This window comes from Mustelus asterias, chromosome 25, assembly GCF_964213995.1.
Source record: "Mustelus asterias chromosome 25, sMusAst1.hap1.1, whole genome shotgun sequence".
NCBI classification, from domain to species: Eukaryota; Metazoa; Chordata; class Chondrichthyes; order Carcharhiniformes; family Triakidae; genus Mustelus; species Mustelus asterias.
Window position 1 is genome coordinate 12,016,413 of NC_135825.1, and position 13,807 is coordinate 12,030,219.

General features: G+C 44.4%; 1 protein-coding gene across 1 annotated transcript in view; it reads left to right on the plus strand.

Moving 5' to 3' along the window:
- Positions 1-3,487: 3,487 nt before the first annotated feature.
- The window catches only part of LOC144511708 (titin-like), a 301,563-nt gene continuing 291,243 nt past the window's right edge, over positions 3,488-13,807 (plus strand). Inside the window, 2 exon segments of the mRNA XM_078241933.1 lie at positions 3,488-3,522; positions 8,990-9,312. Coding sequence (XP_078098059.1) covers positions 3,488-3,522; positions 8,990-9,312 — 358 coding nt within the window.

Genomic DNA, 13,807 nt, shown 5'->3' on the forward strand with positions numbered 1-13,807 from the left:
GGGAGGCTAGTGATGGGGTCCTCTGCTTATCTTGGCACATTCTGCATGTTTTAAACATCTTCTCTACTTCCCCATCTCTGTCAGGCTACCAAACATAGCTTCTCGGTAACATTTTCATTTTTCAGGTCCCCAGATGGCCGTTATGTGGCTCTTGGGGAATCGACCTTTGGGAGGGATATGAGAAAGCTATCCAGCTTACAATGCCTTGTTCGATACTTAGTTCCTGGTATTTTCTTGCATATGGTTTTAAGTCTTGAGACCGCTGAGTATTTGGCATAAATGATTTAGCGACCCAAAGGTGGCTGTTCACCTGGAGGAAACCCCCCACAGACATGGGGAGAATGTGCAGACTCCGCACAGACAGTGACCCAAGCCATGCTAAATTGCCCCTTAGTGTTCCAGGATGTATAGGTTAGAGGCATTAGGAGGGTAACGGGGATAAGGCCTAGGTGGGATTGCTGTTGGTGCAGACTTGAATGGCCTCCTTTTGCACAGTAGGGTTCCTATGATTCTATGATTATTCCACATCGTACATAACAGATTGTTGTGATACCTGTCGGGTGCCCTTCCTTCATGTGTATGAATTCATTGAGTGGTTCCCAATATCAAATCAACTCAACATTAAATTCTCATTCTCCTATTCCAATTTCTCCATGGTCTCATCAGCCCCTATCTTTACAAATGTTTCTGCAAATCTTGTGTTTCCCCCAACCGTGGCTTCTCGTATATATCCAATTCTTCACCACACCGCTGACAGTAATGTTTCCAATTGTCTCGATGCAAAACTCCAGCAACCTCTCCCTAAAACTGACCAGTCTCTTTGATCTAATCTTTGCCTCAGCAACAACACTTGTCTGATGTCATAAAATGCCTGAGGAGGTTTTACCGGGCAGTATGGTGGCACAGTGGTTAGCACTGCTGCCTCACAGTGCCAGGTGCCCAGGTTCAATTCCGAACTTGGGTGACTGGCAGTGTGGAGTTTGCACAATGTCCTCCCCGTGGTCTGTGTGAATTTCCTCCAGGCGCTCCGGTTTCATCCCACAATCCAAAGATGTGAAGGTTAGATTCATTGCCCATGTTAAATTGCTCCATTGTGTCAGGGGATTAGCAGGGTAAATATGTGGAGTTATGGGGAAAGGATCTGGATGGCATTGTGTCGGCGTGATGGACCGAATGGCCTCCATCTGCACTGTAGGATTCGATGAGTGAAAGGCCCTTTAAAAAGAACAAGTTATTGCTGTTGTTGTTGATTCCACGAATGAGTTAATAATAAAAAATAAACATGTTTCTCCACCCAAGGCTGTGGTCAATGAGAGTTCTAACTTTAGATTTACTCAGAGTGAAGTTCTTACCCACGTGTAACAGATTGTACTCAGAGTTCTGAATTTTCCAAATGGTTCCAATGTTTGATCATTTTTTGTTGAGTATAGAATTTTGTGAGTGACGGCTCCATCCTAAATAAGCACCAATTTACAGCAATATTCCATTAACTCCTCAAATTCTTTAACGGTTGATGAGAATGGCAAAGAGAGAGATTGACATTGGAAATAAATGTGGGTTGATGTTTGCTGCAATTTACAATGTTCATGGTTTGAAACTGCAAGAAAAATGTGTTGCTATCCTCCGGGTGGTGTGAGATAGAAACCCTGTGAATGTACAATAGGTGTCAGATACCAAATGCAGAGCTGTGTTTGCAGCAGTGAGAAGATCAGCATTGACACAGAATTTGTCACAGGCAAACAGCATGGGGGTTGCTACATTTCTTGACCATCAGATGATGCAGGGTGAAGAAGGAATGACCAGGGATCATATCAGCTACACCATGGTGCGGACAAGTTACCCCAGAGAGAGGCATCAGGGAGTGTGTATTAGAAACCTAGACACGACAGAATAGAAGGAATTAATTCAGCTCATTGTTCTGGAGCTGACTCACTGAACAATAGTCAAGCTCCATCCCAGATCCTCAATTTTGCCCATAATCCTTCCCTTCAGCATCTGGCCAGATGTGAAGATGTTGACTGGAGGTTGCACAATGTTCAGAACCATTCAGCAATTTTCAGATCCTGGAAAAGTCTGTGTCCATATATGGAGCAAGATCTGGACAGCACTAAGATATGTACTGATGAATGCCAAGTGACATCAGCATCACCTAATTCTCAGACATAAACCATGGGCAAAATCTTCTGTCCTCTTTCGCGGCTGGGATTTTCCACTGCCGCTGACAGTGAATGGAGTTTGGGCTGGAAGGCCAAATTTTCCATTCTCGTTCACAACGAGTTGAACCACGGGTCTGGAGAATCTTACCCCATGTCCAAATGGATATAATCTAACCACTTTCCCTGGTCATTCAGTGGCATTATCATTGCTACATCCCCCACTATCAACATCCTGGGGGTTACTGTTGACCAGAAACTGAACTGGATCAGCCATATAAATACTATTTATACAAAAGCGGGTCCGAGGCTGTGAATGCTTCAGCAAGTAACTCACCTCCTGACTCTCTAAGTCCTGTCCACCATCTGCGAGGCACAAGTCAGGAGTGTGATGGAATATTCTCCACTTCACTGGATGAGTGCAGCTCCAACAGGAGTCAAGAAACCGGCTAGATTTGAAAACCATGCTCCCTCTGTCGGTGAGGTACCAGCATAGCACAGCCTCTGGGGTAACTGGGGAATTAGGGCCACAACTTGTACATTTCTGAATTTAATTGCACATGCGCACCCTCTTTACCGCCTCATTTACTCCATAATAACAGTGAATGTTTGTTAACCTTCGCCATTCCTCTCATTGGAAAATCCAGGTCAATTATTCAATCCAGGAGAGAGTGAAACTCCAGAGTTTATAATTGTTCACATTCTGGGCCAGGGAGGCTGATGTTACGAAACTGAACATTCTGTGGCCTGTTTATTTGGTATTTATTTGGTAAATGTCACAATTTCATCAAAGTAAGGGCGGGTTTAAGAAAGATCCACCATTTTCTCAAAGCTAATGGAGGAGGCGTAAAAAGCAGCCAATAACTTGTAATTAGTTTGATATCTCTTCATTGTCTCAGTTCATTGGCCAGTTTACACACTGTGGTACTTTCAGCAAATTCTGGGCCTTTCTGTTTTCAGCAATAGTGCAGGGAGTGTCAGGGTGAATCACACCTCCCATGATATCAACAACCACACTGAGCGACACTATCAAAGCCGGACAGTAACTGTCCACAGGTCACCAAAGGTGCAGATGTAGAGCTGTGCCTGCTGGAACAAGGAGATCAGCAGCTTAAGGGGATCTTTAGAGCTGGCACAACCAGTGATAGCAGTGGCCAGCTGGGACATCCGTCCTGGAGCTTTCTGAAGGGTGGAATTTCCTGAGGCCTGGCTTGCTGCTTTCTTCAATCTTATTTCAATTCCGTATCAGAGTTTATTGGATCCGCCTTTCAACATCTCAACAAAGAGCTGGGTGACAGACGATAAATACTGATCGAAACATTGCCAAGATAACAATGTGGATTCTGATTCTTTTCATCTTTTCTCTGCCTGGTGAGTAAGGGACAAAAATGGATCCCGAGATTGATGAGTGTTGGATTAAGTCTAGTGCATGGTTTATACCGCAGAGATATTTAAATACTTGGAGACATGCAAAGCTACAAAAACTCAGCAAAAATAAATTCATGAATTTGTATGATATTTGTAGCTATTTTGTTGATAGTATTGTACCACAGAAATATTTACCCAGCAAATAATAAACGGCATTATTGATTGTGAATATAAATTAACCTATTTATTTTTGTTAAAAAGCTACATGATTAATCGAATTAAAATGCAGAATCAGCACATTTCAGTCCAGTAAAAGTTAACTTGTTAATGTAGTTTCATGCTCAATATATCCTGGAGACTGGAGGGTTTGATTGGCTCAGTTGTTTGGAGTGCAATTCGGAATGATTCCAATGGCAGGGGTTCAATCCTCAGAGCGGCTGCGGTAGTTTATGGAAATCTGCCTCCTCATGATGTGGCTGTCCTGTCTGGAGACAATACACATCTCTTTAACCTGTGCTTAATGCTCCCCCCACCCACATTGTCTGTATCTTTAAGATCTTGTTGGCTGTAGGGATTCGCATTCTAATCAGTGTTCTGTAACATGATTTTGTGTCGCTGTGCACTGTTTGAGAGCGCATTTCCACTCCATCTGATGAAGGAGCAGCGCTCCGAAAGCGAATGGTATTTGCTACCAAATAAATCTGTTGGACTTTAACCTGGTGTTGTTAAAACTCTTACTGTCCTCACCTTTCCCCATTCCTGCCCCCCACACTAAATGTAACCAATTATCTCTCCCTAATGTTGAGAGATGCCTGTGATCCATTGCAGATTATTGCTCATTGAATTGACTCTGAAGACTGCAGAGGCAACAAAGGCTCCAGGAAAATATTCCTCAAGTTTGCAATTGTTTCTATTATTTAAATTGCATCTCTGTCAGTGAGTCTGTTTCATAGAATCCCTACAGTGCACAAGGAGGCCATTCGGCCCATTGAGTCTGCATCAAAGAGCGTGTTACCCATGCCCGTCACGCCACATATTTACCTCATTAATTTTCGTAACCTATACATCTTGGGACAACAAGGCTCAATTTAGCATGGCCAATCAACCTAACCTGAACATCTTTGCAGTGTGGGAGGAAACTGGAGTACCCAGAGGAAACCCACACATATATGGGGAGAAGGTGCAAACTCCACACAGACAGTCAGCCGAGGCTGGAATTGAACCCGGGTCCTTGGCGCAGTGACGTAGCAGTGCTCATCACTGTGTCAATGTGCCGCCCAATCACTTGTACATGCTTCATCTGCTTTGTCCATCCAAGATGTAGTCTTTTTCTTCTCATTTTTTGACATTTAACAAAGTAAATCTAAATTTTGACACCAGCCCCATACTAAACTGATGCTATTATGCTGTCTGCGATGGAATTTGTGATTCATACTGCCACCTCTCCTCCTCAAGATCAACATTAGAAATAGGAGCAGGAGTTGGCCATATGTCCCTTTGAGCCTGCTCCATCATTCAACAACATCCTAACTGATCTACAACCTCAATTCTTATTTCCTGCACCATCCCCATATCCCTCGATTATGTTGGTGCCAAAAAATTGTATAAATCTCTGTGTTTACTATCCTTCAAGACTGGACATCTGAAGATGTCTGGGGCAGAGAATGTCAAAAATGCGCAACACCTTGAGTGAATAGAAATCTCCTCATCTCATCCTTTGTGTCTCTCACTTTATTCCAAGAATGTGATCCTGTGATGCAGAATGCCCAGCCCTGGTAGGGTGGTACATATATGCTCAAAATGTATCCTGTCAAGCTCCTTCAGAATTGTACACATTTCAATTCAATCACCTCTGATTCTTCCAACTGACAGGAAATATGCACCTTGTGGACTCAACCTGTTCCCATCCCATCCCCTTATCCCAGGAACCAGTCTTGGGAATCTTCATTGCACTTTTTCCCTGAGTAATGTGTCATTCCTGGTGCACTGACCTGTGGGGCAGACTGAGGCCCAGATTGCCGTCCCTGGGCCGTGTTCACTGAGTCGGGAAAGGCATTAAAAAATGAGTCGGGACGGGTGACCCGGGAACAAATCCACAGGCTGCTCAGCCCGGAGGTGAGCTGGACACAAGGCCTGTTTCTTTGCCCCAGCGCCATGGTTAATAAATAAAATAATTTAAACAACTGAATAATCACTCCATCCCTGACCGCTTACCAGAGTTTGCCCCAAAAAGTAACTTTCCCCTCCCATAGAGTAACTTTCCTTTCCCAAAGAGTACCTTTCCCCTCCTAAAGAGTAACTTTCCCATCCCAAAGAGTAAATTTCCCCTCCTAAAGAGTAACTTTCCTTTCCCAAAGAGTAACGTTCCCCTCCTAAAGAGTAACTTTCCTTTCCCAAAGAGTAACTTTCCCCTCCCAAAGAGTAACTTTCCCCTCCTAAAGAGTAATTTTCCTTTCCCAAAGAGTAATGTTCCCCTCCTAAAGAGTAACTTTCTTTTCCCAAAGAGTAACTTTCCCCTCCTAAAGAGTAACTTTGCTCCACAAAGAGTAACTTTCCTCTCCCAAAGAGTAACTTTCCTCTCCCAAAGAGTATCTTTCCCCTCCCAAAGAGTAACTTCCCTCTCCAGAAGATGTACCCTGGCTGTCCATAAGAACCCACCAAGTCCAAAGATGTGCGGGTTAGGTTGATTGCCCAAGCTAAATTGCCCCTGAGTGTCCCAGGATGCGTAGATTAAAGGGTTTAGCGGGTAAATATGTAGGGATATGGGGATAGGGCCTGGGTGGGATTGTTGTCGGCGCAGACTCAGTGGGCCGAATGGCCTCTTTCTGTACTGTAGGGGTTCTATGGTTCTATGGTTCTAAGTTCAGACCTTCTCTTAACTGTTCTAATCTGCACATTCCGGATTCCACACTCCTGTTCATCCAAAATCCCACTTCAGTCGAGGCAGATGTTGAATTTAATCATCGAAACCCTACAGTGCAGAAGGAGGCCATTCGGCCCATCGAGTCTGCACCGAACACAATCCCACCCAGGCCCTACCCCCACATATTTACCTGCTAATCCCTCTAACCTACGCATCCCAGGACTCTAAGGGACAATTTTTAACCTGGCCAATCAACCTAACCCGCACATCTTTGGACTGTGGGAGGAAACCGGAGCACCCGGAGGAAACCCACGCAGACACGAGGAGAATGTGCAAACTCCACACAGACAGTGACCCGAGCCGGGAATCGAACCCGGGACCCTGGAGCTGTGAAGCAGCAGTGCTAACCACTGTGCTACCGTGCCGCCCTTAATGACAATCCGCCTCCACGAATCGCGTATTTGGAATGCCAGCCCGATTCCAGTCCCACTCCCACTCTTAGGACTTGGAAATTCCGACCATTCCTGGGATTTTCTCCATGACAGGGAGCCTCCAGACCTGGGTGTTAGATGAACCTTTCACCTGAAAGACATCACCGAGCTCTGTGAACATGACTGGGGGCAGGAAAATCTGAGCCATCTTGTCCCTCAGTATTACACTGGAAGGTTAGTGTAGATTTTCTACTCCAGTCTCTGGAGTGGGACCTGACCCTGCAATCCACCCATTCAGAGGCACCAGTGCAAAGCTTGAGTGACAAGGTGACACAATAACAATGGCCACTGTACATTAACAAGAAATCATTGTCAGTGAAGTACTTTGGCACTGACAGCACGGCTCTATATTCATGTTTTCATTCATCACAAACTAGAAAGAGAATGATGAATACAGATATTGGAGAGTTTCCTCTGTACACAGTGGTAAATCTTATGAAAATGTTTCTCTCTGCATTAAGCAGTTATTTACTTGGTCAATTGCTGAAATGTTGTCTCCTCAGTTTCTGAGTTTCAGTAAACAGAAGCTCAGAATCTGAAGCTCAGTAAACCGAAGGTCGATAAGTCCCCTGGGCCTGATGAAATATATCCTAGGATTCTTTGGGAGGCAAGGGATGAGATTGCAGAGCCTTTGTACTTGATCTTTGGGTCCTCACTGTCCACGGGGATGGTGCCAGAGGACTGGAGAGTGGCGAATGTTGTTCCTCTGTTTAAGAAAGGGAATAGAAATGACCCTGGTAATTATAGACCGGTTAGTCTTACTTCGTTGGTTGGTAAATTGATGGAAAAGGTCCTTAGGGATGGGATTTACGACCATTTAGAAAGATGCGGATTAATCCGGGATAGTCAGCACGGATTCGTGAAGGGCAAGTCATGCCTCACAAATTTGATTGAATTTTTTGAGGTGGTAACTAAGTGTGTTGATGAAGGTAGGGCAGTTGATGTCATATACATGGATTTTAGTAAGGCGTTTGATAAGGTCCCCCATGGTCGGCTTATGATGAAAGTAAGGAGGTGTGGGATAGAGGGAAAGTTGGCCAATTGGATGGGTAACTGGCTATCTGATCTAAGACAGATGGTGGTGGTGGATGGAAAATTTTCGGACTGGAGGCAGGTTGCTAGCGGAGTGCCACAGGGATCAGTGCTTGGTCCTCTGCTCTTTGTGATTTTTATTAATGACTTAGAGGAGGGGGCTGAAGGGTGGATCAGTAAATTTGCTGATGACACCAAGATTGGTGGAGTAGTGGATGAGGTGGAGGGCTGTTGTAGGCTGCAAAGAGACATAGATAGGATGCAAAGCTGGGCTGAAAAATGGCAAATGGAGTTTAACCCTGATAAATGTGAGGTGATTCATTTTGGTAGGACTGATTTAAATGTGGATTACAGGGTCAAAGGTAGGGTTCTGAAGACTGTGGAGGAACAGAGAGATCTTGGGGTCCATATCCACAGATCTCTAAAGGTTGCCACTCAAGTGGATAGAGCTGTGAAGAAGGCCTATAGTGTGTTAGCTTTTATTAACAGGGGGTTGGAGTTTAAGAGCCGTGGGGTTATGCTGCAACTGTACAGGACCTTGGTGAGACCACATTTGGAATATTGTGTGCAGTTCTGGTCACCTCACTCTAAGAAGGATGTGGAAGCGCTGGAAAGGGTGCAGAGGAGATTTACCAGGATGCTGCTTGGTTTGGAGGGTAGGTCTTATGAGGAAAGGTTGAGGGAGCTAGGGCTGTTCTCTCTGGAGCGGAGGAGGCTGAGGGGAGACTTAATAGAGGTTTATAAAATGATGAAGGGTATAGATAGAGTGAACGTTCAAAGACTATTTCCTCGGGTGGATGGAGCTATTACAAGGGGGCATAACTATAGGGTTCATGGTGAGAGATATAGGAAGGATATCAGAGGTAGGTTCTTTACGCAGAGAGTGGTTGGGGTGTGGAATGGACTGCCTGCAGTGATAGTGGAGCCAGACACTTTAGGAACATTTAAGCGGTTATTGGATAGGCACATGGAGCACACCAGGATGATAGGGAGTGGGATAGCTTGATCTTGGTTTCAGATAAAGCTCGGCACAACATCGTGGGATGAAGGGCCTCTTCTGTGCTGTACTGTGCTATGTTCTATGTTTCAGGTGCATTGTGGGCAGAAATGAAAGTCACAAGAATTGTGGGAAGATCGTTCTCAATAAATTGCAGTTATGATGGAAAATACAAACAAAACGTGAAATATTGGTGTCACGGTTGGACTGAACGGTGCTCACATTTAGTGAGAACGGATGATCCAAATGGATGGCGAGGGAGAATGTCGATCACAGATAACAAGGCACAAGGAATATTTGTTGTTACGATGAAGGATCTTCGCTCAGGAGATGCAGGATTGTATCGCTGTGGAATTGATACACCTGGCCTTGATCCAAAGTTTTTGTTGGAGCTGCAAATATCTTACAGTATATTATTCTCAATGATTTTCTTTATTACTGAAATGTCTGATCCATGTTTTACCCACAAGGAAACATTGACAGCTCCGATATCCCGAGGCTCTGCAGCAATGCAGAGTCTGGCAGCCAGAGGGCAGAGATCTGGAAATCCGACTCTTGTGACACAAACTCAATTCGTGGCCTGTCCAACATTCTGACCAAGAACTTCAAACATAATCAGACAAACAATTCCTTTAACTGCAGGATATTGTGAAAGACATTACCCACGATGCTCCGAACATTTTCCTGTCTCTGAACTGTATTAAATATCACACTGTCAGATTGTTACAGTCCGGATCAATCCAATAGTCAGACATTAACAAAGTGAAGTGAGCAGCCAGTTGATACTTATTGGTTGATACTTGTTGGTTTAGCGCTGAATGGTGGGGCTGTGGGGGTGGATGGGGGAGCACAGAGGGGGTTAAATACACAGAAATTGACAATATGTTGGGAAGCCAGTCAAACTCCCAACATCCGGATGTATCCGCAATGTGTCAGTTTGTGCTTCTTTCAAATAAACCACTGAAAATTCAGGGTGAAGCTGACAGATTAAAAGTTAACAAATTGGCAAATTTCACAATTAAATAATCCAAAATGGTGAAAGCCCCTTAAAGGGATCAAAGAGCAAAGAACAAAGAACAGTACAGCACAGGAACAGGCCCTTCGGCCCTCCATGCTGCACCGATCACATTTATCTATCTAGACCAACCGTTTTTATCCCTGTATTCCCTGTTTGTTCATATGTCTGTCAAGATAAGTCTTAAATGTGGCTAATGTAACTGCCTCAACCACCTCACCTGTGAGTGCGTTCCAGGCCACCACCACCCTCCGTGTAAAAAAGCTCCCCTGCACTTCTCCACTGAACCTTTCCCCCATTATCTTGAACTTGTGCCCCCTTGTAATTGTCATTTCTGCCCTGGGAAAAAGCTTCCAGCTGTTCAAACCATCGATATCTCTCATAATTTTATAAACTTCTATCAGGTCGCCCCTCAGCCTCCGTCTTTCCATGGAGAACAATCTCAGCTCATTCAAACTCTCCGCATAGTTAATACCCTCCATACCAGGCAACATCCTGGTAAACCTTTTCTGCAATCTCTCCAAAGCCTCCATGTCCTTCTGGTTGTGTGGTGACCAGAATTGGACAAGTATTCCAAATGTTCCAAATGATCATAAAAATCTCCAAGGAAACTTTAAATGTGTCAATCAGTGTGTGATCAAATCCCCCCAGTGAGAGACGGGTTATCAATCTCAGTCTATTAATCGCTCAGTGAGTGCAATTAGTGGAATCTAACTGCGGCTGCTCGGGTTACTGAGCAAGGGCAGAAGACAGAGGCAATGGGGGAGGCTGAAGAAGTGACTGGGAAAGATGCCAAGAAGCACTGGAACCTCACTGCTTATTTCTAGCCTGATTGTGTGAAAGGTTTAATATCAGTATTTACAGGGTGTTGACTTTCACAAGAGTGGTGGTAATGTGTATTTCTGGGTTATATTTTGGTGATTGTACCTATCAGATCAGCATGGGTGGTTCTCAGGCTGTTTTATTTTGGGCTTCAGATGAGGACTGTTGTGGGAAATGTACCACTGAGTCAGGCTTGAAGGTTTCAAGAATACAGTTTTATTTTCACGAAGCTTCGTGGAGAAAGGGCACTAACAAGCAGCAAACCTTCTCTCAATGAGACAATAGGAGCAGTCCATCTTTATACCCTTTACACAATAGATGGACCGGACATCTAGCCATTATCACATCATTGTAATCAAGTAGGTGATCGATCGTTAACACATCGTTATAGACAAATACAGACAGACACAGACATAAGCATGTTAACATCGCATTGTTCTATGAATGGATACATTTCCTACGTCAGTGACCATCAATGGTTTTAGTTTCGGTCTGTTCATACAGCAATTTACAGTAATTGGTTTTCCTGCAGTTATGTATTCCCGATCCCACCCATAGCTAATCTCGTTATCCAACCCTATTGTGCTTATCCTAAAGAGTGCCTCAAGCCCTGGCTGGCTTCCTGCAGGATTTGATTCCTGCACGTTTAACTTTGAATCGCTGTCTGTCCTTTATGTTTTAATCTCAGGTGGCTGTCTGTACTGAAAGTCAGTGCCTGTTTAATGTCTCTTTCCCAGGTGACTGTTTGTGTGCCAGGCAGCCATCTTATGTGTACCCATCTGTATATTTTTCCCACTTCAGTCCCCACTTTTGGTCAGATTATGAGTTTCACTAATCCTTAGACCAGCAATTTTTATATGTATAATTCTTTGTTCTTCTTCTTTCCTTCTTCGTTTCTTCTGATGTCTTCGGGGATCTTCATCGGGGTTTCTTCTTCGATGTATACACTGGCTCCTGGCACAATTCTAGTCACCATCACCTTGCAACAGACTTTTAGGCATCCAACAATTAGACAACAGGCAATTACAATTGAAATGAGCATGACCAATCCATGTAATAAGTAAGATTCCCAGGACCCCCCCACTACCCATTCCAGCCAGTTACTTCCTTTCTTGGGTCCCTGTCTGAAGCTATCAAGTTGTTCTCTGATGCTATTGATGACCTGTGTAATGTTATAGGACTCGTCTGTGACATGAGTTCTGCATTTATTGCCTATAATTGTACACACTCCCCCTTGTTGTGCTAACTGATAGTCCACTGCATAGCGTGTCTGTTGTGCATATAATCTCAGTTCAGCCATTTCGTGGTTAACAGCCTCCAGTGCTTTTGAAGTGTTGTTCTCCAGGACTGTTAGTCCACAAACAATATGATTCCTACTCTTTGCACAAATCACTTCTGCTGCCCCTCCCCCCACCCCCCCCCACCCCCACGCCCCCCCCACGCCGAGAAATAAGGCTCCAAGGAACCCATATCCCAGTGAGGATCCCATTGTGCCCAGAACTTCCCAGTCAGCGCAGCATTCTTTGCTGATAGCCCGAGTTACTATTCTCCTCCGAATATGCCCCTTCTGGGGGCATGGAACAGTCAGTGGTCCGATTGTTCCTGCTGCAAAACGGTTTGGGAGGTTTGGTGTTTCTGTCATGTAAGTACCATTGAAGAGCAACACATATCCCTTCTTAGCCCCGGTAACATTTAGTGTCTTGATTATGAGTTTGCTCATATTGCCGGTTGTTCGGTTTACTTGACTCCCCATTTGATCCCACCACCTAGTAAGTATCAAATGGGTATGTCCATTTGTCTGAGCTTACGTGAGTTCCATTGCATTGTCCACAAATAAGCTGTCTTCCCGCGGTTATATTCAGACATTTCTGTTCATCACAAGTGCAAGTAGTCCCTTATTAACCCGACAATGTTGATGGACACACTGGGTCTGTACGCAGGAATCATTCTTAGGGACCAAGGCATCGGCACATCCCCATCCCAGCCCCGTAAAACAAAGCGGATAGCTTGCAGTACCTGAACAAGCTTTTCCTCCCACCTGTTGGATCTGTGCGGTTTACAAGTCCCACACATCTCCCCTGTATACCTCTTTTATATTTGCCAATTTGTCCCTTAGTGGGTGTATCTGATGTATCTACAGTATATAAGTCATGAGGGGTCCACCCAGGGGTGGCTACAATTAGGGCTTCGACCGATTGTGCTAGCGGGTAACATACACTTTGATTCCCGTGTAAATGTATGTGAGCTTTGTAAAACAAGTTATCCACCAATCCAGTCAAATTTACAGTCGCGACAACGCAAAGTACTACAGTTACATACACGATTACATACATATTCACAACGATCAAACATCAAACCTCACACTATAATTCATATAATCTTTACAAGTTATATTATCTATCACCCCGCGCCCGCCAGTCGTTCTTGCTTGCAATCTTTGCCTGTGTTGAGGAAAGCATTTTCGTTAGTCCATCAATTTAATTACTTATTTGTTCCCTTGTGTAATTTTAGTTGTGTCCAGTGTTTCCAGACCCCTTTCCCTCTTATGTCTATACTGGCACAGGTGTCTCCACTAATTATAACTTCATATGGCCCATTCCATTTTGGTGCAAACCCTGGTTTGTCAGGTAATGTTTTTACTAGGACTCGACTTCCCGCTGTTGGGACGTCAGGGAGCATTTCAAGCTCTCTCTCTGCGTCTTTTATTTCCTGATTGCCCTTTACCAATTTGCGCATCCCTTTTAGTTGGGTGCTCAGTTCCAAAACATATCTCCTGATTTTATCTTTAATGGACCTACATTGGTCCCACCTGTTCCGATGCTTTCAGGTAATTGTATCGCCCGTCCTGTCATTAGCTCATGAGGGGTTAATCCGGTTGTCCGGTTTGTGGTAGCTCTTAATCTCATTAGTATAGTGGGCAATACCTCTGTCCACATTTTTCCCGATGTTTGTATGGCTTTAGCTAGTGCATGTTTCAGTGTTCTATTCATACGTTCCACCATTGCAGAACTCTGTGGGTGGTAAGGGATGTGAAATTTTTGTTGTATCCCCATTAATTGGCATACT